Source organism: Epinephelus fuscoguttatus, linkage group LG18, assembly GCF_011397635.1.
Source record: "Epinephelus fuscoguttatus linkage group LG18, E.fuscoguttatus.final_Chr_v1".
Taxonomy (NCBI): domain Eukaryota; kingdom Metazoa; phylum Chordata; class Actinopteri; order Perciformes; family Serranidae; genus Epinephelus; species Epinephelus fuscoguttatus.
The window spans coordinates 22,027,071-22,054,735 of NC_064769.1; the positions used below are offsets into that span (position 1 = coordinate 22,027,071).

Consider the following 27,665-nt stretch of genomic DNA (forward strand, 5'->3'; position numbering starts at 1 on the left):
CTGGGAGAGGGTGTGAAGGATCCCTGATGAAGGAGGCCTGTTCTTGCATCGGCTCTGAAAAAGTACCTGGACAGAGGGCAGTGACACTCCCGTGATCCTCTCTGCTGTCCTCACTATCCTCTGACACACTGTAAGGCAGTATAAGCCCTGTGTGCTTCACATGAAAATAGACAGGATGAACATAAAACAGACAAGGCAATTCAATAAAAAAGGACATTTTAAAAAGTTTAAAACACGGATTAACTGATTCATAAAATCATAGAGTTGTAAAACTATAAATCATAACATCAAGTAAGATTTAAAAGAGGCAAAGAGTTTCAGACCTGTATCAGGAAGTCAGAGCTAGTATTTAAAGTATTAAAAGTAAGTAATCAATGCATAAAAATGGCTCCTGTGGCTGTTTAACGTATATTAGGAGGCTATTCATGCAATAATGTATAATAAATAAAAACAAATCCTAAAATTGTTTAGCCTTTTTGCAATAAAAGTGCTTAAAAGTTATTAAAATACTTGTTTGTATTAGTTAGTTATTAGTAATTAGTTATCAATTAGTTAATTTTCCATCAATCGATTAATCGACTTCTCCTTTGAGCTCTAATACTTGAAACTGAAACGTCGAGAAAAAAGTAGAGCTGTCAGTATTTAATTTTAGTGACAGGCGTCAGCGTGTCACGTGGTCAACGTGTTTCCACGTGCTCTGAGCGTCATCTCTTAAACAGACGCAGCCGGGTTCCTTGGAGCAGTGACTGTTGTTGTTATTGTAGCGAACGTTATTTACAGCCGCGGTGCCTCCTATCCCCCAGTCGGCTCTGCTGACTTCTCAGACCGGTGATTAGCTTATACACAACTCTGACAGACAGCTAACCACACAGAGCAACACTGTTTGTGGTCCCCAAGACACAGCTAGCATTAGCTAGCGGACCCCATAGCAGCGGAGCTAGCAGGCTAGTTGCGTAGCAGTGATGGAGTGGCTGGGTAACGGAGCTCCAGTGTACAGCGATGAAGAGTCTAGCAGTGACCCAGCTTCAGCAGCTAACGGCTTCAGCGGTGTTTATCCTCACCAGCAGGTAATTAGCTCATAGCGGTCGGTTTGTTGGCGGAACATGTAGCTTTAGCTTCCTTGGCATCGCTGAGGTAACCTAACGGAATTAGAGGTATGCTAACTAGCTAACGTTAAACCTGTTTGGGGATCGGTGGAGTGAGTTCATGGCAACTTTCACAGCAACGCATGGGCTCGTGTGTGTTTCAGTAGTCTAACTAAACTTAAACTCTGTTGCCCAGTGTCCACCTTCTGTTGTCATTATCTTATTAGCTAGCTGGCTAAGTTAACTATCATATTTAGCCAGTAACTCATGCTGCACAACCACAGTGTACAGGCTGCATGCTGCATTCAATGCCTCATGTAAACTTCCAGCTTTCATCGAGTTAACATAGATAGTCTAATTCAAGGCGTTGTTACTATAAAAAATAGATCACTTGCTGTGTCATCAGCCTGTCAGGACATGGCTGAAATCAACGCTTCAAAATGATCATCCATATGTGGTATGGTGAGATAACAGGCCACAACAAGACATGGAGCAGCAGCAGCTCACTTTCCCTTTTCCCCCGGGTCCTCCCTCGATATTCTCAGACACTGACAGCTGTCTGCTGTCTGCGTTGGCTAGAACAGGGATTCAATTGTTTTGGCATCCATAAACAAAATAGAAACACGCCTTTATTTTTAGCCCTCTCTGCCCCACCCTGTGCCAATGGGAGCTCATGAGCCAATGGCTTTCATTTTGTGTGTGATTGAGAGTGAGGGGGCAGATTATAGGTGTCAGCTGTTGACTCAAGTCATCCTGTGGGAAAAAATGTATTCAGACCATATAGAAAACTTGGGGAGGGAAAAAGGAGAAACTAAGGGGGGTGTTGCTAATGGGACCCCACCTTGTGGGTGCTTTTGCATGTTCAATCAAAATTTGGTGTTGACAGACAGTGTAGAAACAAATGATAGTACACTATCACAGGATTCTTGCATGTGCCCAATGTGTAAATGTTTTAATTAACTTTCAAGATGTGCACACTCTGCTAATAAAGTTTAATAAACCTTTTGCCCCCTTTGTAAAGGAAAGCATCCCTAAGATCTCAGACAGAGTAGTGTCAACTTTCCATCAGTCTAAATTTAGGGCCTTTTCACACCTGAAAATCTTTTTTTTTTTTTTTTTTTTTCCCCAAAGATATTTTTTTGTGCAGTTTTGCCTTTAATTGATAGGAAGGTTAAGAGAGAGGGGGGGGGATGACATGCAGCAAAGGGCCACAGGCTGGAGTCGAACCCGGGCCGCTCCGCCAACAGCCTTGTACATGGGGCGCCTGCTCTATCCACTAAGCCACCGACGCTCCTCACACCTGAAAATCTAAGAAGATTCTTTTTGTCTGTTTCTGTTTTTGTTATACTGTATACATTTGGTCTGGTTTGTTTTGGTTTCACATTGCAATTAAGCAAGTAAACTAAACTATTCAACTATACATGACATAACTGATTCCTTTGGTCATCACCTACATGAGCTGTGTCTCCCAATACTTGACACTGATTGATTTGTAGATGGGTTCTCCCATCATCTCCTATCCCCTCTTTCTCATCCTCTTGGAAAATAATTGAAAAATATTAGGAGTTTTGGGGATTTTTTTCCAGTGGACTCTTTATAAAGCCATTTCCTCCTCTTCCCATGTGCTGAAAAAGCATTGTTATGTTCACTGACAAACTGTCACTTGTATTTGGTCCGAAAGTCGGAATCATTCAAAATAAACCGAATCATGGTCCAGTTTGAGCCAGACTGAGACCACCTCTTTTTGTCAGACCAATGTTCAGCTGTTTGGTCCTCACTGTGGTCCACGGGAGGTTTCACACCTGTAATTTGGGTTCGGATCAAACTGAAAAGTCAACGTCTGGAGCGATCAAGGTAGGTGCGAAAAGGCCTTTAACACCAAAGTGCTTTCGCCATCATGGCCCTGTGGAGGAGGAAATAGAAAGCAGCAGGTAATTTTTGAGATGTACCAAACACTGGAGTAGCTAGACAGGAAATGTATGATGCTCCAATTTGTACAAAGGCTTATATGTATGTAATAAATATGTATGTTGAAGATTTACTGTTATTTGACTTGAGTCTCTGACAGTATCTTGCCATTCTCTCATGTCCTCATCTCTTTTTCTTCCATCGCACCTCACACCAGTCGTCATCATCATTGCACCGTTGTGATTGTCCCATGGCGTCATTGTGCCAGAGCCAGCAGCGCTGTGTGAAAGCCTCCATCGTCTCCAGCTGGAGGCTGGCTGAGGCCCAGGACCAGCTATGCTCCCTAGGCGTCCACAGCTCCGAGTCCCTGGAGCAGGAACGTGCGCGGACTCTGGCCTGCCCCACCGAACTCACGCACATTGAGGAGGAGTGGCGCCGCAAGGAGAACATGCTGGGAAGTCAGGGACCCAGCCGCAGTCCTCTGCTTGGAGCTGTCGGAAGTTGGGACGTTTTTGATAAGGTAAGCAAACACTTTGGCTTTTTACTTAATTAAGTGAGCTATTGTGGTGGAAAATTAAAAGCAAACAAAATCATGACTGATGTCTGACCCTCTGTTATGAAATATTCCAAAAGACAAATTATATTGTGTTGTCTGTTAACATTATCTTATTCTTATTTGACTGTGTGTACCTAATGTCTACTGACCATATAATAAAGTTATCAGCAGTAGGTTAATGTTTTCTCTCTATTCCAGAGTATCATTAATGTCCAAAGTCAACCTGTGGAAATGGAGCAGGACAAATGCAAGACGTTTCTCCAGAAATATGACCAAGAGCTCAGGCATTTTGGTAAGTGAGGCGCCATATCTGAAGTTTCTAATAAGAACTGTCCTGTCCTCAGACTAATGGTAAGTTAATAAAGTTAAATAAAATGTCATAATTTAGCTATTCAACTTGTTGCTTTAATATTGTTGCATGTTAAGACAAGACGTCTTCTCCAGTTTTAATGGTAGAGGTCATATTTAGTTGTCATGTGCATAAATAAACGATTAAATTTTATGCGGGAATTTCTTCTTCATACTTTAAACCCAACTGTGGTAGAAGAATGCAGGTCCCCTATGGTTTTCAACAAACCCCTGACCCTTGTTAGTTATAGAGTAGTCTGAGTGGGCGGAAGTTCACTGCATAGATCAGCCTCTCATTGGGCGGAACGAGCCACCTGCTGAAGTCCCGCCCTACCACCGCCGGTTGTGTAGCACTTTTCAACACGTCCTTTACTAACTTTTGCGGTGTTGGATCTTGCGGGGATGTAGCCATTTTTCTGCCATGGTTCGCGTCCTGTAGGCACTATTTTTGTGGGTGTGTTACACCAAAACCTGTTTCCCCCCGGCAATATTTTTGCAAGCGCAGCGTTGCTGTGGCACCGCCCAGAATAATTGTGATTGGTTGAAAGAAATACAAGCAGCTGGGGCGTTTTTTTCTTCAATCTTAAAGTGAGAGTCGGCCCAGCCGTACTCTCAGCTTTTACCATACCATCAGTGTGACTTTCACAAAAACTGTAGAGTCATTATGTTGAATTGCCTCTCTCAAAAAAGTGTCCATAAGCATAAAGTGTCTGTAGTTTAGGGAAGAAAATCAGTTTTAAAACATACAGACTGCTTTGAAAAATTATGTGGACAAATGTAATATATGGGCTACATGTACGGGCTTTTCATGTGGAAGAAGAAGTGCTGGATTGTTTCTGATGATCTTACCGCTTGTCAGGTATGTTGCATAGATGGGACGACAGTCAGCGGTTCCTTGCAGAGAGGCCTCAGCTCATCTGCGAGGAAACGGCCAACTACTTAATTCTGTGGTGCATGAGACTACAACAAGAAGGGGTAATGTACTGAAAGAATCAGACTGGTGTTATTCTGTCTTTTTATTACTAACAAAACCTCATAGTCTGTGTCATTACAGCCGGATGTAGTTTATGCCTCTGTGGCATAAAAGCCATCTTGTTGCAGCAGGTGGCATATTGCTACATTGTGATGAATGATGGCCAGTTTGGTTCCTCTCAGCTCATCAAACTAGAAAAGCAGTGTAAACATGGAGCCACAAGCCTGAGCATGTGCAGTGACATTTGCAGACACTGAGAGAACATTTGTGGATAGTTTAACTTAGTTCGTTTTCACAGCAGTGTAATCAGCATAGTGAGAGATTATGAGCTGTCAGTAGAAAAAGCACAGATGTTGCTAATAACTAATGATGGTTTTGTCCTATTTAAGCGTCCCAGTAAGCTGTGACAGTGAGGCAGCATGCAAAAAAAAAAAAAAACAGGACCATGTAACTGAAGCTAAATACAGTTCATCCATCATTAACATTCTCTTTGGTCACCAATTTTGGCTACTTTTTTGGTTATTGAAATTGGTCTTTGGTACTCAGGTGTCAGATATGTTTAGCTGTCCCTCTTTCTTTTAATGCCAGCTCAGAGGATTAGTTTCCAAATAAATTAATGGCCTCTTCTGCTTTGTTAGTCCCATATGTAGGTTGTAATTGTCAAAACCAATTTTAAACTAATGCAGCATCACAGAATATAAAGATTTTGGAAGTCCAGATTTTACCATTTTTAGTGAGATGCTGACAAATAACATTCACAGTGATGCCCCAGTGAGTTTATATCACTCAGTAGCTGTAAACACACTTGCTATGCTATTAGAATTCAGTAATTACATAGATAGAAGAAGTGATCTGAGACATGACTTTAAAAACTGTGTATTGTCCTGCAGAAAGAAGCGCTGATGGAGCAGGTGGCACACCAAGCTGTAGTCATGCAGTTCATCTTGGAGATGGCCTCGAACTCTCAGCAGGATCCTCGAGGCTGTTTCAGACAGTTCTTCCACAAAGCCAAAGTAAGACATGAACATCCAGTTAATACTGTGTGTGAATTTCATTCAGCTGTATACAGGGGCATGTTCAAGGCTCTTTGCTTGATTGATTTTCTTACTTTGGAATTTTTCAGCCTGGACCCTGTTTTCAATGTTTTTGTGTCCAAGTGACTAATTGAGACAATTTTTGACATTGGTTCAGTATTGAGCAGGAGCACTACTGCTGACGGCGGTGAAACAGGCTGCAATATAATGTTAATGGGCAAATGTGTATTGTCAGTTTACACTATAATTACTTGTTTTACTTGTTTTTGCCACTAACAGGCTCAGATTATTATTTTAAGTGTCTAACAACATTATGAAAAGGAGCCCACAGAGATAGACCTATTTGTTGAAGGGTAAGATCAGTTTTGTTTAACCAGAAGCAGACCCAAAATCCTGGTCAGCAAACCTGCCAGACTCTTGCTCAATCCCGGGCCACTTTCAAAAATTGTTGTTCCCTTTCGTCACTTAGACACAAACACATGGGGAAAAAGGGTCTAGGTTAAGAAATACCCAAGTAAGCCTTTAATTCTCCCTCAGAAAGATGTTTCTTTTAAGATATGTTGCAGCATGTTCTCCTAATACTGTTGTTTCGGTTGCTGTGTAGGAAGGACAAGACGTCTACCTAGAAGTCTTCCATACAGAGCTCGAGGCCTTCAAACACAGAGTGAAAGAATACGCAGTCAGGTCTAGAAGTGATGCACCTATTAACATTGAACAACAGAAAATTGGCACAAACTGTAGACTCGAGCCCAAAGAAGCCCTGGCCTCTTTACCTCAAGTAAGTGTTCCCTCTCTTTTGCATGGGCTGTTGCAGTTACACCACACAGCTGTTAGATGGCACCATTGAGCTATTGTATGTTAGTCCTGTGATTATATAGAACTCAAAAGGGTCATCTGTAGTTGGATGCTGGCATTGAAGCTTCAGCACCTATATTCTATTTCTTAATTATGTGATTGCCACAAAATATGCAAGAAACTATTTTCATGTGATGACATCACGACAATGCATAAGGTAAGGATTCATGGGAGTTATTAAAACCTGAGTTTACACTTGTGGCCGCAGCAGCTGCCAAAATTCCTTTACCTGCAAACCAGGACGTGCAGTTTGTCATGTTGCCGATGTTATCAGTGAGACCAGGCAGCCTTTGTTGTCTTCCTTAATTTGAAACCCTGACCTCTCACACAACAGAAACTTGATAGGACATCTTAACTCTTAGTTTTTACCTGACTCGGTCAAATGTGCCCGCTGATAAGGAACAGATGATAAATGGCATTTGTCAGGCGTCATAAATCACACTGCAGTGTCACCTTGACACTGTTTTACAGCACCACAGTGGACGTTGTCTGTTTCCTTACTAAAAAAACCATGTGTCTCAAACTTCTTTTTAAAATGAAACCTTTTAAATCACATTGAGGGGGAAGAATCACTTTCAAAGGTGCTAAGCTCCATGCACTATGTGCGGACGCAGCTAAAACTAGCATCACTTTAATCACTAGAAAAGCAAATTTGGTTAAAATCTTACCTGAAACTGCTGAGCCAAATTAGCTTGGATTTTTGGGTGCTGCCTAATTTATTTATTGCAAGGTTGAATAAATTATTTTACCCTTAAATATGCAGTGTATGCATGTTTGCATGTACTGTACTTTTGCAAGTCCAAACACTAGATAATATCCTTACCTTTGCCATCAGTTTTTGTCTCTGCTTCCTAACCATCATGTCAGCTGGTCAGGTATACCAAAAAAAAATCCCCACCCAGATATCATTTCTCTGCATCATTATTTTTCCTAGAAGTGTCAGTGGAATTTAACCGCTCCGCCGTTTTAAGGGAAAGAGGAGTTGCATGTGACAGATGTGTCATAAGTGACAAATGCCCCTCCTGACCTCTGAGTTGTTCGTAATAACATACAGGAAAGACATTTTTGTTTGTCTCAGCATTCAGGTTAAGTAGAGTGTGAAAGTTGCCAAATAGCATATTCCACAGGCTCTTCTACTAAACATGATCTTTGTAGCTTGAGAGCCTTTTGTACTGGGGATGGAATGAGGCCTCCTTCCCTCAGTTGGCCCCAAAGCTTGACGAGCTGCCAAGTATCTACTCAGAGAAAAGCGTAAAGCTCCCCCCCTTCTCCCACAGAGGAAAGATGGCTACCCAGGAATGTGATCCAGCTTGTTGAAAGCGCAGCTTGGCTCATCTGGTCCTGCTTTTGGATTTGAGCTGTTTTCCTCAACTAGCGGCTCCCCTTCACCTCCGTTTGAACTCTCAGTCAGTCTCTGAGGAGTGGTTGGAGGAGAATGCTTGCAGGAGAAGCTCCCAGATTTGTTTTCGTTCATGGCAAGATGTGTGCAGAATTCCAAGTTCAGAGTCGTAGTTTCATCTCAGATTAGGGCACTACATGTTTAAGAGGCAAAGTGCAGTTACGTAACCATCATAATCCACAAACAAGGCAACAGTAGGTTAATACACCAGAGTCTTTCTCCAGCTCCTTTTAAACCTGTTTTTGATTTTGATATGTGCATGACAATCCTCACCTGTGAATGGTTTTTGATTGTCATTGGACCCCTGTGTCTTCTTCTCCCTCCACTAGGTGGCAGAGTATCCTATGAAGCGTTGTTTAGAGGCTGGACTGTGGACAAGCTCAGGGAGGTGGACAAAGGACGACGCTACAGAAACGGACGATATACGCATGATGGAGACCTCCTAGGGATTGTAGGATCGGCCTCTGCTTTTTCCTCCATCTCCATCGCCTCCCCATTTAGGAACCACCTAAGCAGGCCTGGCTGAAACACACCAGTGCAGAGCAGGAATAAAAGCAGACATGATCGGTCTCTTACGCTGCAGGAAAGAATGTTTTACTGATGACTTATTTCTCAGTGTTTGATTTTATGCCGTTGTGGTTGGCCACTGATGAGTTGGTTCCTGCGGTGTCCCTCGCCAGCTAAATGCATGTGTTGTGCCATAACGCTGGTTTTACAGATGGAGTTCTTTTATCCTTCAAGCCTGTTCCTTTTTATTTCTCCTGAAAAACAGAAGCAAAATCCAGACAACACAACGAATACTAAACCAAGTGTTTGGGCGGTAAAGTACCAAATCCAGTGCCCGAGGTAGGACTCAGGTCGGTGGACGTCTGAGGAGTATCGTTATTGCTGCTTGAAATTAATCATAAGACACACTACTGACAAATCAGTGGCTTTGTATCCTGTTTGTGGTTCAAATTTTGGTTAATGGTGAACATTTTATTGAAATGGCCAACAAGATGAGATGGCCTGCTATACTGTGCTTGACATTTGTTAAGGCAAAGTTTCTTAAAGTAACATTTAACTAACTGATCATGTGGCAGTATACAGTAACTACTGTAAACAGAGAGGTGGTGGTTGTGCGGTGGATGAGATCTGTTGAATTTTTTTTAAAGACATCCATGGCCTCACGTGTTTTTATTATTTTTTCTTTGAGTTGCTAAAAGCTAAACTATAAACTCATGAGCAAAGACCAGCTTGTCTGTGTTTTATAGCCTAATGTCTGAATCTGTAATGAATACAGAGAGCACAAATGCAGCTGAGGTTACTTGGGTTTGTGTTTTCTTCAGCATTTAAAGGGTAGCTTAAGTACTTTTCAACCTGGACCATATTTTTCCATGTTTTTGTGTTTGAGGGATTAAAGTTTTTTAAATTGGTCTAGTACTGAGCGAGACAGGCTGCAATGTAACCACTTTACAGTTTAGCTCACACAGAAAGCGTTTTAGCAGCTAGCGACGTTTTTGTAATTGTTTTTAATGACTGAAGCTTTTTGCTCAGTTTTTGTGTTGCACCGCGCCTCGCGTTTCTGCACTCTAAGCACTTGGTGTTTTTGCCGGAGCGCTCTGAACTCCTCAAATTGAAAAAAGCAGAAAAGCACCCCACGTCATTCTTTTTTTTCGTCTTCATTTTTCCCATTGTCCAAGCATGACAAGTTTACAGTTGGTACACAATGGAGGAGAAACTGGTGGATAAAGAGAGCTATACGCCCCAATGATAGACAGCAGGTTGTCAGACTGCCCCCCCAGTCATCCTAAAATATGCCTGGAAACGGCCATCATCGAGGAGAAGCTCCTGCACCAACTGGTGGTACTCCCCATGATCCACCTTTTTTTTTTTTTTAGGGTCTCATGTACCCACACAGATCACCGTTTCCGTATTTGCTGATAGCTTCTCACCCTCAACCAGAGCTACAGCAAGTACCCTCTGCCTGAACATTTTAGGAACTAGATACTAATTACTGTGAAGAAAAAAAAAAGATGGTAGATTTATTCATTACACAGGAAGGTTAGTGTAAGGACGTGATGGGGTGGTTGCCTGGCAACAGTTAAAAGATGCAGCAAGTGTTTTTTTTATTAGTGGCATTCAGCTAAAGAAAAACAAAAGCAGTGCGGTGGGCCTCACATTTTGCAACCTCGGCCTCAAAGTGCTTTTTTTTATTTGCCACTGACAGCCTCTGATTATTTCTTTAGGTGTCTGACAGCTTATGGAAAGGATCCCTGCAGAGATAGACCTTTTTGTTTAAGAGTAAAATCCTTTTTGGTTTACCAGAAACCGCTCCAAAATCAGTATCCCCAAACCCACCAGACTTTTTTAAATAATCAGTAAGTTTATGGTTGTAAAACACACTTCATTCAAAGTCGACTGTAACAAAAAACCCTACTTGATTTGTCTTTTCATTGTTTCAACAATCACCAACTCTGGTTTGGTTGAATTAAACCCGTAATTCACGCAGTTAGATGTGAAAATATGCTGCCTCTATACACGCTAAAATTACTGTTAATTTAAATGGAGTCTGGTGGGTTTTGTCTGTAGCGATTTTGGGGTTCTTTCTGGTTCAACAAAAAGGATTTTACTCTTTAACAAAAAGGTCTGCCTTTGTAGGGATCATTTCCACAGTGCTGTCAGAGACTTTGAATAATCTGAGCCTGTCAGTGGCAAAAACAAGAACTTTTAGTGTACGTAATTGACGAGTGCGAACATGTTCAAGTGTTTACATCGCAGCCTGTTCTGCAGTCTCACTCAATACTGGACCTGTTTCAAAAAGTTTTGTTCAAATAAGTAACTTGGACTAAAAAGCTTTGGAAAGAGGTTCCAGGTTGAGTTACACATTATAACCCAGCAGGCCAGAATCAAATTACAGTCTAGGAGTAAAAAACATTCACAAGGTCAGATTCACCCTGCGTGCGGGCCTTGGCTTTTACAGCTTTCAGTCTCACAACTGATGGATGTATGGAGCTGTGTACAACCCACAGGCTCATTATCAGGAGAGGATTAATAATGCAGTGTGTGGGCAGCTCAGTTAGCTGGCTCAGAGTTTTCCAACATGAGCAGACAACAGGGATGCTTCAAGATGGTAGCTTATGGTGCAAATATTGGCATTTATCACACATTATCGTGTCATTACCTTACTGTTACCAATCTGTGTTTTACTGGAAAGGCCATCAAGAGCTGCCTCTCTTGTTGCTTAAAGTCAATAAAAATGAATGGTTATCTTTGAACAGTAACAGCAGGTTGATAGATATATGAAGGTCAGAGCATGTGATAGTTTCAGGAGTGGTACAGTTCATGTAATGTATGTGCTTCTTGAAAGATAGCACAAGAGTCATTTTAAAGGAGCTCTACATGATATTCAGAGCACATCTGTGATTGAGAGTCTAAGCGGGATTGCCTGCATGTGGCTCTCGGCACAGAGGTGGCTGAGCCGGCAGCTAGCAGCTAAGGGTGCTAATAGCGCAAACAGTGCTAACAACAGCAACAGGAGGGCTGGGTATACCAGTACCCTTACAGTGATACTGATACAAACAGAGTGCTTCATTTGATACCCTTTATATCGACTACCCATCAGGTGAATGGAATCATTCAGTTGTGTAAAACGCCACCAGATGCTATAGGCGTGTCGTATAGCCATACTTTTGCACGCTCAACTGCAAACTCTGTCAAACACACGGCGGTTAATTTCATCACACCACAGACTGTATGGGTTGTAGCTGCTGTGGTAGTGGACCAATCACATGTTGTGTTAAATTGAAGAATGCTTGCAGTGATTGGCTGTGAGCAGATTTGGGTAAAGAAAAAGTATCAGAGCCAGGTATTGTTTAAGTGGAGAAGCTTTGGTGCTACCTGGCACTGGGTAACGTTGTCGATACCTTAAAGATATCAAGTACAGTTACCCAGCTCTAAGTAACAGTGCTGACAGAGCTAACAGTGTTAACCTTGGGGGGGACTGGAGGGTGTGCGTTAGGCTTCCGCAACAATGATATTATGGATATTGCTATTTGCGGTAACTGGCCTTTGAGCGCAGTGCAGGGACTCGCATGCTCTTAATATTCATGTACGGCCGGGCCGTCTTTGACAACAAAGAACAGAGAAGCTTTCTCTGCTCAGGACGCCATTACTCCACTGTATCTTCTTTTTATATGATGCTCTGAATATCATATACAGCTCCTTTTAGGTTCTCTTAAAAACAAAAAGTATTCCTAGTGTTGTCTGGAGAGGCTTAAAGTAGCCATTAAAGTTCGCAAGTAATTCAACTACCTCCTTTACATCTGCCATTGACATGCATCTTTGACATTCAGATTTCATGTATCTGTGCACACATGAATCCACCAAGTATACATAATGCATTGCCTACTGGAGAATCAGTTGAAATCACATACAGTAACAGAGAATGACAGCAATTGTTCACTTGGTTGCTCGTATTGTCCTCTGGGACAGAAACAATTCAGCCTTTCAGAGCAATAGTCAATTGCTCATTGATTTAAGCTTCTTAACACAAGACAAAGACGAATAATAAGCTAAAGACGGCAGTGCATGCTTTGTAGGATGTAAAACAATTTAACAGATCAGCGTTTATTAACATGACAAAGCACTTTTGATGCTGACACACATTTTAGAGGCACAGTCAGCTCAATTTTATGAGGATGTTTAAGACAATCTCGGTGTCGAGTGGAAATGTGAATTCCATAGCCAGGTGTTATCTGGGGGCAAGAGGCATGGTAATGTAAGGTGTAAAGAGGACACTCGTTTGCCAGTTTGGTTGGTTATTATTCATCACCTGAATTATGCTCCTCCTCGTCCTATGTTTATTTTATCAGCTATTTTATCAGGCATTCACACTATCAAAGCCTCAAAGCTTGAACTGGCTTTCTGTATTTATTGTTTCTGGTTTTTCTCAACCAGCTTCTCGCCATCTGTACTGAACCACAACTGTCAGTTTACTCATACAAGTGCTCTGTAGAAGTTAAAGTTCACAGTTCCTGGCTCTACATCTGAGAATGAGATGAAAAGCACCAGTATGGAGGGGAGGGGAAAAAGGGCTGAACGCTCCACAAAGACACTTTCACAAGTTTGTTCGCAGAAGGGAACTTTCTGCATCTGAATGTGTCCTGCACTTTATATTTCTCTGAGAGGTCAAGGTTGAGTGTTTGAAGCACTTGACTTTGTTATTCTTGCCCTTACCTTATTTTGAATTTGTCCCTTTTTTGTTGTGTTCCCAGTCATCTAGAATTTAATCACGAATTCTGTACATTTTAAGTTACAAGCAGACTTTAGACGAGCTTGTGTTTTGAATCGTGTGACATTTTTTGTTTTATTTCATATATTCTGTTTGCTGACTTTTTTTTGTCGATCAAATTCAAGGGAGCGTTTGCCAGATTTCACAGGCTTCCAGTTAACTGTCCCCACAATAATAATCTCCTTTATTTAACAGCCAGCCGAAATCAGTGTAAAAATCTGCTGAGTGACACAATCAGTGAGATTCTTACTGCAGACTGTGGAATTAAAGACACCATACGATGCATTAAAGTACAATATGTGTGTTTATGACTTAAAGCTACTGTGTGATACGTTGTTGATTCTGCAGTGCAGCTGTTATTTTGCAGATTGACTGTATGGTATGTTTGCAGTGCTGGTGTGGGGGCAGTGCACATATAACGAGTATCTTGAATACTGTAAACAAAGGCAGATGTGTTCTGAGCAGGGACGCTAAAACAATGTGCTGTGGTGGTTTTAAAGGGATAGTTCAGATTTTTTAAAGTGGAATTGTATGCTGTACCTATCTATAGTCAGTGTATAGTCAGTAGATGGCAGTCAGCACATCCCCAGATGGAGAAGCAGGCATGTTTGCCACCTAAAAAAATCAATATCAGTTTAAGTGTATGCTATATTTAGAATATTTTCACCACTTTACCTTGCTGTCAGACCGCCATTATCGATCACTCTCTTTATCGCTCTCTACATGCCAGATTCCAATGAGAAAAACAGTAATTTAACATGGCTGAACACAGGAGCTGTTTGTCTATATCCGCCTCAATCAGATAGTTTGTTTGTGTTGTTGTGTGACTTTGGCATTTAAAACAGTTAGTTGGGATTAGCAGAAGTCGCACAATAACACCAACAAACCAATAAATTGAGGCAGCGGTAGACCAGCAGCTCCTATGTTCAGTGAGGTAAAATTACAGTTTTTCTCAATGGAGTCTGGCTGTGAAGAGAGCATAGATGGGAACTGAAGCTGCCAGCAAGGTTAAGTGACAAATACATTGAATATAGGCACTTTTTTTTTTTAGGTGGCCTAAGTACATTTTACTCTTGTCACCATCCAAAGCAGAGCACTGCTTAGCTTCTGTGGCGGTACTCCTGTCTGCTTCTCCAAACTAAGGGCGTACCAGTCGTCAGTAGTTCATACCTTGACTTTTGATAAGTACCATATACAATCACATTTCTAAAGATCCGTTCTTTTTAATGTGTTTTTTGTCTTTCTTTTTTTGTCCACAGTGACTTATCAACTATGCAAAAATATTGTATGGCTTAAGCTGTTGTCCTAAACCCGTGGCCAGTGCCCATGGTGTCGGAACTTCCTAAATTATCTATATCACAGGATTTGTGAGTGTAAGACTGTCACTAAGCTATGAGCTTTAGGAAAACGATATACTTCTCGTTCACAGTGAGCTACTGTAAGATTTGGCTTCTCTTGCTGCTGCTGTGAGAAACTGAAATATAAAACAAGTGCTACATGTTTGTGTCTGGTGTCAGCGGCTGCAGCTCTTTGTTAAACATCTGATAAGTTTATGAAACGTTGGTTGAGACATGATTGGAAATTTGAGCTTACCAAGACCTCTAATGCACTTCTCATTGCTGCTTGAGGCTCCATGAGATTGAGTTGCATTGTGGGTAATGTAGGCACAAGGAAGAAGCATGTGTGGAGTAAATAAAAGATAATATCTCTGTTTAATTGTCTGTTTTAGCAGCAGATGTATTACTGTCAATATCAGTCAAAACAACGACTACCCAGCTGTGTAACTCTGGTGTACAGTAATATATAGACACAAACTACTATCAGAAGTTTATTGTGATTTTTAATAAATACTCACGACACAGTTGTAAGTTGTCTATGAAGAGGAGATGTGCTTTTAAGCATTGCTTTCAAGTTTTTAAGACATACACACAGTACAATTCAGGAAACATTCACTCATAAATCTACAGTACATTCTCGAGGCAAGTTAGCGTCTCTGTTGCTTATCACACGATCTAACATTCTTAAGACTTAAGTGCAAAAACACACAACTGCTGATCAGCCTTGAATGCCATGATGTCATCGAACAAGATGATAGTCCTGTACAAACTCTGCTTTAAATGTGTTAAGTTAATACATTTTTTAAAATTAGGTTCTTAGTTGTCCAGTGGCATTGAAAAGGCAAATATCAGTATACACTTAAAGACCTTGTCACCACATGAAACGCCTGGTTAAAATGGAAATAATGTGGCATATTTCACAGGCTGTTAAGACTTAAGGTGGTTTAAATAAAGTGTTACACTATGATGGTTTAATAAAAACTTTAAAAATGTTCAATAAAGTGAGTGTGGTTGTGGTTTATGTTCATAAAAACATTAAAAACTACATTCACTGAGCTGCCTGTCACAGCAGCAAAAGGCACTTTAGTGCAAAAGTGAATTTACAGTAATGTGTAGCGCATGGCACAAATCCCTTTAGTAATTACCTAATGCATACAAACAGGGTGGCTACAGGTCCTTAAAATACACATTTACCAATAAAAGCAGTAGGAAGTATGATTCAAGTTTAAGACTATTTAAAAATGGGTGAGTCTTAGAGCTGTAGGTGGTAACTTTTATAAAAAATAACTTTCATATTTGATAAACTGTCACTATATCCTGACAGTAGTACATGAGACAAATAATCTTTGGAAAAAAAAATCATGTTCCTCTGCCTCTAGTTCCTGGCCTTCCTGCAAGAATGCACTGCGACCCAGCTGCCATTTTGGAAACAGTCAAGCAAAAACTGAGCACCACTCACAAGCTAGAGCAAAGTTTCTCATATCACAGATAAACAGTACACTAAAATATGTTTCTGAACATATTCAAGGAAAGAAAAAGGCAATGCAGTGACAGAATCTTGATTCACATTTGATCAACGCTGCCTAGTCTGACAGTTTGACCACACTTCAAGCAGCAACTGACTGCCAGTTATGAGATTACTCGGCTCTGATTAGTTGATTTATTCAGGCGCAGTGATTCTTGCCAATGCCTTTAGAAGCACTATGAGGAAGCAGAGGAACATGATTTCTTTACAGATTGTCTGTCTTATGTCCTACTGTCAGGATGTAGGGATAACTCAGGGGTCGGCAGTCTTTACTATCAAAAGAGCCATTTTCGGCTAAAAAAAAAAAAATCTGTCTGGAGCTGCAGAACATATTTAAGCCTCATAATAAATGTACTTGAGCATTCATTAATATGTTTTAGCACAAGGTGGCTCCTCTGCAGTGAGCTATATTTGATTATTTGGTACTTTAACTTTGCAGCGTTGCTGATAAACGCAAACAAATTTGTCCATGCACTATTAGCTTCTCTATTTTTCCCTGAGACTTCCCTTTTCGGAGTTTGAATCCACAGCTAACCGAGCTAGGAAGACCCAAGGCTACCGTAGCCATCGCTAGTGATGTTTTTAGAGGAAAAGGCCCCAGGCCAGATGTATGACGCATATTTTAGTTGACGAAATGTTAAAACATTTTTTTAAATGGGTGTATAGGCTACGCATTTTTACAGCTGAAGAATGTAAGAATCACTTCAAGCCTACAAAAATAAATGGAAATGTTAAAAAAAAGGTTATTCATTTCCATATAATTGTCTGTCAAACCAACAGGGAGCCACTGGAGAGGGGCTAAAGAGCTTCAGGTTGCTGACCCCTGGGATAGCTTACGCAAATATGACAAAAAGCTATTCATATAAAAGTTACCAGCTGTAGCTTTAAACTTTTTTTAGTGACATCATCGCAAGAATTCAGTGTTGTGTCAAAGACTGTATGCCAGAGTAGGGAGGGACACATTTTAACAGGAGGGGAACTCTATTTGCCTGGGAAACAGACTTTAACACAACACCTGTATGTGTGCGATGCCTCTATTTTTGCCCCTTCTTCGCATTTCTATCCCGCAATTAGTCTGTCTTGTTAAACTAACCCCATGCTAGTGCTAATTTATATTACATTTTATATTTATTGTATTTAAAAAGGTCTTAAATTTACCTTGTTTACACCTGTAGTCACCCTGAACAAACAGTCCCGATAAGGCAGCTATTTATATCTTTGTTGTGCGGGGGCAAAATGAACATGCGTTATTGCTTTCAAAGCAAGAGAAAACAGGAAAGCCTCTAATTTATCTCAAAACATTTTGCTGGGTGTGGCTGCCATCAACTGAAAAAAAGTACTCATGTTTGCAATAAGAACACCTAAACATCACTCCACTCTTTAGCTGCTTGCTTTCACCAGAGAAGACTTGACATAACTATTTCTATCTTGCAACATTTCTTGTGAATGTGACCTTGATACTGTGCTGTTAAAGACCTTGATCTTCGTTTCACTGACGTCTCCTGGCTTTATAAAGGCACATAATTAAATAAAGAGACAATCTGTGAAACGTCTAAACGCTAATGTTTGAAGGATTTTAAGCGTCCTGAGAGTTTAGCCAAACTAAATTCAGAGACGTGATCGACACAGTGCAACAGTGGAGTTTTTCCCAACAACATCTGCAGTCTAACTATCGCTTCCTGACATCAACTGTATGAGCCTGCTCCTCATAATATATCATTACACAGATGGCTCTTCTCTTGTTTCACAGAAAGTGGCACCTGATTGGATGTCGCAAACAGATTGGTTTCTGCCAGTAAACTTTAACCCTTCTCGTGCCTATGCGACTTTCTGTTGGACGGAGGGGAGTTTTCTGTGGAGGAACGTCTCGACATGTGGCCAGATCTTGTTGGTTTCTGTCCCAGAGAAGGTCTCTAGCACACCTTTACTCCTGGAAAGGAAAAAGACAAACATAAATCAGTTTTTCTTCAGTCACAATCTAGAAAAATGTGTGTATGAGCTCTTAATCACTTGTGAAAGTAGAAACAGACAAGTTTTTTTGCTTAAAGTTATGAAGCAAAAGCTGATTGCACAACGTAATGGCTATGTAATGACATCATCTGCATTCAGATTGGTTCCCTGTAAGTCTCCCTTCCACTATGCTATTCTGTAGCCACCAGGTACCATCTCACGGGAAAGTGAAGGCTCTGTTTACAGCATAAAGGAAGTGAGTCAAACATTAAGCAACGAGAACAGGAAGAGGACAGCACTTTTCTGTTCTTTACTAGAGTTTCAGTGTAAGTTTTTTGCAGTAACTATTCTCAGTAGAAGAAATGGTGGATGGTGGAACAAGCGAAGGAAACGTGGAACCTCTACCTTGCAAAGAAAAAAGCCCCATGTGCAGGCTCTGAGGAAAATGGAAAGTGATTTGGTTGTCTATGTGACAGCAGCGTCTGGGCAGGTGTTGGGAAGTTTTCTGTTTCCACTTAAACATCATAAAATATTCCGTACAGCACATAAAAGATGTTAAATAGGAATCAAAATCATTTTTCATCCTTAAAGAGAGCACTCTCTGCCCCCTGTTCCCCATCTGTACTTCCTTCAAATGATGAACAGCCTCTCAAACATAATGGTAAAAAATAAGTGGGACACGAGCTAAGCACATCCGTGTGGTTTGAGGGGAACGCAGAGTAATATGTTTTCCTACCTAATTAGTCCAGAAATAGAATTCATGATGCATGCACAAACTGGGTCCACCGCCTCACAACTCTAGTACTTCTGCTTTTGTTTTTGTTTTTTTGTCTGGGTTTTATTAATTCTAGTAATCCTTGATATTTTTTACATTTAAAAAGTGAGGAAGAGGAAAATGGGTGTTTGCGTATACTGGCTTGTCCTGTGGGAATGTGGCTCTTAAGTAATTCTTCAGTCATGCAAGAAACTGTGAGGAATGTGTGGGGAGGAACCAAGGTCAAGGTTCAGTAGCATTTGGTTGCCTTTTACATATATAAAGACGTGTGTGAGGTACGCCTGAGTGAGATATCACACTGAAATTGCAGTTAACCATTTGCCCGTTTTATCTCTTTAAGGTTTCTGTGTACAGCTGCCAAATAGGTTACTGTAATAAAGTCAGAAAATAACTCACATATTAACATAGATTTATCCACACTACCTGTAGTACTCTAAGACGGGCTCTGTCAGGTTTTCATAGGACTTCAGTCTGCGTGTGACCGTCTCTGGTGTGTCATCGTCCCTCTGGACCAGAGGCTCCCCTGTCACGTCATCCAAACCCTGCAGAAAACACATTAACGCATGGTTGCTGACTCATTCCTTAAAAACTACAACAGCACAACATGATGTAATAGCACTTTTTAAATGTATGTTTTCTGCATGCTGCAAATGAATGGTTTAGCTCACTGTTTTTGTGCCTGCTGTATAATGAGAGGAAACACCATATATAATGTTTACCAGAAAGAGAAGTGAGAAACCTGCTGAGACAGATTTACTTAAGACAGGGTTAAGGCATCGAACTTCCAGCTGTTATACTAGTCCACAACTCTTTCACAGGATTAGTCCAGCCCAAACCCAGACACAGCAGCACAGGGACTGAATGTAGTTGCTGGAGTAGCTAAATGGAATGTAACCATCATCAGTTTTAGGCTATTATTTACTCCTGTGACATGACAAAATGTTGTCTGTATGGTGCAGTGTGTGCTTCTTGTTTTTATTGTATAAGGGAACCTGCACATGTAACCTGGTCACTTTACAAGGTGGCTACTGTGTTTTTTATATTGTATTTTGTAATGTGCAGTGTGTATGTACTGCCTCTATTATGTAGGCACATGGATTCACTAGCTATGTTTTCATCCAAAAGTGATTCGAATCATTGGGAAATGCGCATTAAAAGAAATACGAATCCTGTGTGTTTCGTGCGAGTTTTCCGCATAACTGGAAACAAAACAAGTCTCGCATTCTTCTTCTACGTTTTCTGGCGGTTGGCAACCAGCTTGTAAATGCATTACCGCCTTCCCGACCCAGAGTGTGGATATCACCATGGAGAGAGGTGCGCTACGTCAGACTTAATTCGAAGATAAATGTTTCCATCCCCCGTTTTGCGAATCAACATTATTTCGAATCAACCAAAACCCGGCTAAAGCAAGCGTATTCTAGTTATAACATAGCACAACATGGCTACTGTAGTCTGATTTGCACCTATTTTATTCTGATTTATTGCGTTGACTTGTTATGTGTAGGAGTACAGATGGAAATTGGCGTTAAATGTGGTGCAACCATGTTTTCATTCATTGTAAATGATTAATGTCATTGCACACTGTCCTCTTATTAATCAACTAAACTAAACTAAACTAAGCTAAGCTAAACTAAACTAAACTAAACTAGCTAAATTGTCTTCTATATCATTTCTGACGCAACGAAAGCTACCAAGCTGGTGTGTATCTGTAATGTCGGCCACATTCACCTTAAAATTAGCATGCTAGCATTTTCTAATAAACATTAAAGACAAAGTACAGCTACAGCCGATAGGAATGTCATTAGTTTTGCAGGTATTTGGTCATCAACCAAAGTAGTGGACTTAGTCATTTTTGACTTGCTTGGTGCAAGAGGAATGGCTGGGGAATTGCTGCACATATAGTCTTTTTACCGAAGCACACTGCATTCAGTAAATAAATTTTTAAAAAATGACACATTATCTCGCAATTACAAGATCTTATGTCATTATTACGACATAAGATCTTGTAATTACGTGGTCTCGTAATTACGAAATAAGAACTCGTAATTACGATGTCCTGATGTCGTACTTTAATAAGGCCTTTCGCTGATACTGTAATAATGTTAGCTGATTTGTAAAGTGAGTGAGTCCACTGCCAAACACAAGGATGGGACTTCCGGTCAATGTTTTTCAGAATAAAAGCATTATATCTACAGACATAATGTTTTATTCTGAGCTCTTATCTCATAATTACGAGAAAATGTGTCCATTTTTCATTTATTCCTTGAATGCAATGCGCTTCTGTGTGTTTTCTTGGTCTCATCAGAAATAAATCAGCTTTTTATTTGGAGATTACTACATTCTGATCTGTTTCCTTTAACATCCTTTAATGTGGTATGATATGAACTTGAACAATCTCAAGCCAATCTAAATAGAAACTCACATAATGATGACAATAACAATGGTGTGCGGTATATTTCAGCAGGAGATGTTGTGATGAGACAGTTACAGGAATATAAGAGTCTTCAGAGAGCATACACAGTCTCTACAGAGCACTGTGTGTGGGGGGACAGCATGAATAATGTGCTGTCCTGAAATCTGCGTGAAGTTAATGATGCACGTCTGCAACATTTGAATTCATGCCTCAAACAATTGAAGCTATTCTGGAAGATAAACTCAGATTTCTGTTACAAGATGCCTCTGATGAAATGATGTGTTCACTGTTAGTCTCTAAAGGTGGCAGCTGCTTAAAGAACTTAAGGGAAGAGGAAATATTGACATTTTAAACCCTTGACCTGATTGGATTTATCCCACTTTTTATCTGCTTCTGTTACATTGTTCTCTCTAGGCTGGAGCCAATGATTTACTGAATGTGTTACTCCGCCAGACTGTGCAGGAAATCTAGATGGAACGTGCAACAAATCACTGGCACAGACAGAATCCGTGACCACAGACGCGTGAAACATCCACCAGTTACACAAAAGCAGGCTCTCTAAGTCGTACTTTGTCAACCTTAACTGTGCTTAAACGGTATGTTTTTATACATATATTATGGTCATATCTTAAATTCATTTTTCTAATAATTTTAAAAATAAATGTAGGAAGGTTGAAAACGTGTAAAAGGACAAAAAGTCTGTCAAAGAGAACTTGTGATGTCGATTAAAGATCCTGTTTCCTACATTAAGTATCATCAGAGAGCTCTGTCTGTAGCCATGGAAACAGGGTGCAACATGCACCAAAATGTTGATCAAAATAACTTTGGTAACATTATTTTGTGCTGACAGAATCTGTACTGATGATGTTCAGAAACTAGAAACCAAAACAGAGAAGGAGAAACAGGTAGGAGAGGATGTATTTACAGGGACTTTGGGAGGGTTGAAATCGATGTTGTAGACTCTGCCGCTGGGAAGGTGAGTCCAGCGAGACGTGAGCCTCTCTTTGATGGTCTGGAAAGGTACATTGAGGTTGATGACTGTGTCCACTCTATAGGTCCCATCCAGAGCCTCGGCCTGAGATACTGTACGAGGGAAGCCTGGTGGAGAGGCAGATAGATAGAGGAGAGCAAGGAAGACAGAAGGATGTGATAAATACCAGGATCTGAATTGAATACCATAAGAACAAATAAGGTCTAAGAACTAAGAACCATCATACTGTATATATCTCTTAAATATGAATTTAAGTGTGTGTTAATTATCTCACAGTTGTTTTAATATCTAAAACACCCAGTGCTGATATGACACTGCCTTTATACTAGTACTTATTTTCCAGCAGAAATTAGCATTCCTACCATCGAGCAGCCAGCTGCTGTGGTCCATCGCTCTCAGGTCACTCAGAATGAGACGAGACATGACGTCATCGGGTACCAGCTGACCCTGATCAATGCAGGACTTCATCAGCAGACCGAGCTCTAACACACACACACACACACACACACACACACACACACAGAAAAGCAGACACAGAGAGGGGATGCTGTCATACTCTTACTTTTTGTCCTAACAGAAATCTTGAATCTCAACCTTATAAATGCCACTTGAATCACAATATGAAAGATTGCTTGCACCTGCTCGCCAAAAGCTCACAATGGCATTAATGCTCTACAGAAAAATATGAGCTCATGTATGTTTATAGCCACTTTAACCCTGGTAGTGTTTGTAACAGGTCTATTATTGTGAACACATTAAATACTGGATTGAAATGGGCAGTATTATGGTTGGCAATGTGTCGCAGATACTGGAGTGAAACAGACTATTTTAAGATTATTGAACTGGCAACCAGTGAAACCGACGGTACTGTGTTTGGCAACATGTTGGGGACACTGTGTGTGTGATGGATTTTTTCATTTAGGCTGATGACAGAATCGATTGGAGCTTGTCATGTCTGTGTGTGCGTGTTTAGTTTTCTCCTGTGTATTCTGCAATGCTGTGTCATTATGTAAGTTGTAATGGCTGCATTGTTGCTATGTTAAGTCTGTTTTGTGGAGCTCATGTCCATGTTTTAATTTGTCACACACACGCCTAATTACGCTAACATCAATTACACATCGCACACTCACATTTCCTGCTCTTAAATGGACACTATCGTTTGTTTTTAATAACTTTGTAAAATATGACCTCTAAACTATAAACGATAATAGCTGTAGCAACACTGTAGTTAATGGGGATCCAACTAAATTCAACTCAACGCCACAGAAATTGAGCACAGCGTTAGTTCAGGCAGGACACGATGTCAAGCTCAGCTCATATCCCAGCTACATCAGCTGACCTCAAACAGCCTAATTAACTGATGGAGCAGCTGATTGATGGAAGGGAGTCAGCTGATAGATCACATGATTCCTTTCTATGCAACCAACTGGTGAATCTCATTCAGGGCGCCCTATTCAAACCGTTCTGGCCTGCCTACTGTTGCTGCTTCCTCTGCAAGCCGCTTTGCAACCCGCATCCACCCCAGCTCCTCCTTTTCATGCCGTATCTGCCTTATCAATGTCATTTGTAAACTGCTTTGCAACCTTCCTCCATCCCAGCTCCTCCTTTTCATGCTGTATCTGACTATCAATGTAATTTCTGTTTGTCACTGATGCTGCTCTGTTCTGTTCCCAGGGGGGTCTTTGCTCTTGCCCTCCCTGCCTTAGGCTTTCCATGTAGGCACATGGAAGGGCAGGGAGGCCAGAGAGGGCCCCAGAACAGAGCCATACCGCCAAATATAATACTAAGTTTTCTTTGACAAAAGTGTTCCTGACTGAGCTGTATTTAAGGGAAGCAAAGGTTCACAAACATATAATTTGGCATGCCAAATAACAGAGAAATGGCGCACAAAACATCAAGTATGTTTCCATTTGATATATCAGTGCAGCATGTTTGTAGTTATGGCATCTAGGGTTTTAATATCTGAGAATAATCACCATAAAATCAAGCTGCATGAGTACAAATGGGGAAAGTTTGCCTTGATGGCAGAACTCTTTTCATTTTAACCCAAACCAAACATTTTTTTCCAACCTTAACCAAGAAATTTCTGTCTAGCAGACGGCCCTTTAGGCAAACTTCTCCCCACAGCTGCTCAAGCAAACATTATTCCTCCTGTAAAGCTACTTGAAGGAATTTTTTTGCAGGTTAATCCTGCTTTCAGAGGTCGTGGCATTAGAGTTTCTTTCCTTCTGTCACTTCCACTTTAATTGGTCACAGTCCAGCTGAAGGAAGGAATTTCCTGTGAAGCCTTGCAGAAACGACCTGAGTGTGCTTGTGTCCTGCTGTGACCTTAAAAAGGGAGCAAATGGTGAAGCTAACGAAAAATGCATCTGCAAGGACAAATCATTTCAGTCATGAGGGTTTTTCTTTGTTGATGTGACAGACTGCTGAATGATTTACTGTTCTATCTGTTTATTTGGCAAAAGTGACATGAAGGCACACCAGCATGTTTTGGGCCTGCACAATGTACCCAGAACAAGGTGTTTGGAAAGCCAAAGCATTGTTGCATGGATACCAGTTTAGCAAGAGGAGCGCTGGCAAAGTGACAGCTAAGAAGCTTTCTGCTTCTGATAAGTGTATTAGTCTGTTTAAAATGCAATGCCCACGCCCAAACAGACATTCAGTGTGACTTGTGAGAGGGTTGATGAGGTCTCAGAAAGTAGAAGGTCACTGGTTCAGATCCAAGGAATGTTTGGGAAAATTTGAGCTGGCAGAGTCAATAAGAGGAACTGCTTTGACTGCCAGCTGCAGACGTGGAGCTACTCAGCTGCGTCACAACAGAGCAATTTAGTTAAACTGAGTGGCTTGGAAATGTCTGCACGTGTACAGTATGAAAGTATACTCGGGCGCAATGAGAATAAAAGCTTGTTTGTACAGCAGTAACGATTGCAGGAGCCTCCAATCCTCACTGTAACCCTGCATTACTGAACAAAGGTGCAACCTCCCTTATCTTTACACCTCTCCTTAGCTTCCTCCAAGGTGATATTGAGGAGCAGTGGGCCTCCTTCCAAAGTTCAGGTAATGTGTCAAGTGTTTGCAGTGTAAACATTAAACAGCATGCTCTATAAACCAGGTTGACCTTGACTAAAGAGAATGCCAATCCTTCCATTCAACCTCTGTGTATCACAACCAGATAGGAAATCATGTCAGTAGGAGTGGCGATGTTATCACAGCAGACAACTAACCACAGTGAGGGTATTTTTCACATTACAGTATTAAAATATGCTCAAAATAGTATATACAAATATCACAACATAAATTAATGTCAAACACCATACTGTGTCTCTATTTTAATACTTCCAAATGCATCACAAAGTGGAAAACTAGAATGTAATATGCAGTGTTGCCTGTGGTATATCACTGTCAACTGATAGTTGTGATAGCTAGTATGCCATAAAAATGTCAGTATAATATATCATTGTTTCTATTTTCATATTTGTTTAATGGTTCTCAGGTATTTAGAAGTACAATGGTTGATCAATTGTGAGGAGATTATTTATGTAGTAGTCTGCTTAGTGATGGATTAGTATAGTTTGAGATTGGGGGGTAGGACTAGACAAACATGCTGCTTCTTCCTACTCCTTTTCGGACATGAAATGTGAATTTATATTTCTCGTTGCAAGTCTGCTTATGCTTTCTTTTTTTGACTCTGTTTTGTAGTTTTTTTTCTACAATATATTCTATTTTATTTTATTATTATTATTATTTTAAATGTTCAAAATAAATCAATCGAATCAAATTAGAAGTCATAAAAACGTCATAAGAAGGCAGAATGTAATATAATAAAGATTTCATGACATGAAAATGGCATGACAAAAAACTCGTGAAAAAAAACAGCCGTAGTATAATATGGCATAAAAATGCCATTTGAAAAGTTCCCCCTTAAGTGATGGTTACTAAAGGGTGTTAATTCAGATCACCCCCCTAATGTTAAATAGGTGATTACGGCCCTGCACCAAATTACAACGTCCAGTAATAACCATCTTATGCTTTGAGTATAATAATAAGCTATGAAAGTTGTTTCCAACAGTGCATAACATCCATCAACAGTGACATCGGATAACAATCTAAAGTGTCTTTTTGTTGCACATACCTGAAATAACCTGCAGTCTTTAAAAAAACATCAAGCTTTCATATAAGATCACTTTATACTACCTTAGTGCATGTCTGAGATAGGACACCGATATCTTACCGGTTTTGGCGTTGATGTTGGCCCTCAAAATGTCCCCACTAGAAATGTGTTGCAGTCCAAAAGTTTTGGTAATGCGCGCAGACACCGTCCCCTTCCCCGACCCCGGAGGTCCCATAATAACCACACGAAAAATCCTCTGAAGAGACATCTCTGCACGACTATTTGCTCAAAAGTTATTCACTCAAGGAGCTGAATCCTAAATCCGTACGTTATCCTTCCCATGAAAGCCCCCTCTCTCTCCGGATGCTCGGTTGAAACTGGATCGGAGCAGGTATACACTTTCTTTTCCAAGAAGTGCGCAACCAGCAGTGGGCGCGCCTTTTGCAGCCAGTCAAGACTCTGACTGGACCTTGGCTTTTATCTCCCTGCAGAGACAGAAGGAAGAGGAGGAGGGGGGAGGCGGAGGAGGAAGATGAGAACTGCGAGCAGATGACTGCGGTCAGTCCAGCAGCAGGAGTAGTGGTGGTGGGAGCAGACGAGGATCAGCTCCCCTGATGACCCATTCACGGCGCAATCAGCTCCTTTCATCGGCGTCTTGACAAACGTTCAGTGTTTACGGTTTACTGGGGATGTATTTATATAATAACACGGTTATGCAATTGATCCACAGAGGGAAAGAAGCTCGTTGGCAAGGGTGTGCGATTAATCCCTTCCGAGCCCCGATCCCCTTAGCGGACAGTCCCGTAGATTGGCAGACAGACACAGCAATCTGCTGCTCTCTCTAGCCAGCGTCTGGAACGACACAGATGAGATTTAAAGGAAGTTAACACTGTTTGCAGACATAACAAATCAAAATAACACTTCAAGAGTGCAGAAAACAATTACTTTTAGGTCTGGGTTTAACCATTGTGTTAAACTATGTACTAAAACAGGGTTTAGCTTACTTTGAATTGTTTCATTTTATGCCAAAAATCCGTATTAAAAGAATATAAAAGAGATAATCCGTACAAATGTCGGTTGCAGCCCCCTTTGTTTACATTTTGGTCATGTTTGCGCCTTTAAGACGGAAAAAT

The 27,665-nt window shown here is 40.8% G+C and overlaps 2 protein-coding genes across 2 annotated transcripts; one reads left to right on the top strand and one right to left on the bottom strand.

Moving 5' to 3' along the window:
* The first annotated feature begins 625 nt into the window (after positions 1-625).
* cdc37l1 (cell division cycle 37-like 1) lies at positions 626-15,631 on the top strand. Its single transcript, XM_049604999.1, has 7 exons — positions 626-1,067; positions 3,211-3,513; positions 3,748-3,841; positions 4,757-4,872; positions 5,761-5,883; positions 6,509-6,682; positions 8,488-15,631. Exons 1-7 carry the CDS (start codon positions 963-965, stop codon positions 8,602-8,604), a joined length of 1,032 nt encoding a protein of 343 aa, XP_049460956.1. The 5' UTR covers positions 626-962; the 3' UTR covers positions 8,605-15,631.
* Positions 15,254-27,647, bottom strand: ak3 (adenylate kinase 3). The gene is made up of 6 exons (XM_049559817.1): positions 27,537-27,647; positions 26,653-27,384; positions 22,784-22,903; positions 22,356-22,528; positions 19,441-19,559; positions 15,254-18,222 (listed from the first exon to the last, which is right to left on the bottom strand). The coding sequence occupies exons 2-6, from the start codon at positions 26,798-26,800 to the stop codon at positions 18,111-18,113; spliced, it is 672 nt and encodes a 223-aa protein (XP_049415774.1). The 5' UTR covers positions 26,801-27,384; positions 27,537-27,647; the 3' UTR covers positions 15,254-18,110.
* Between the last annotated feature and the right edge of the window lie 18 nt (positions 27,648-27,665).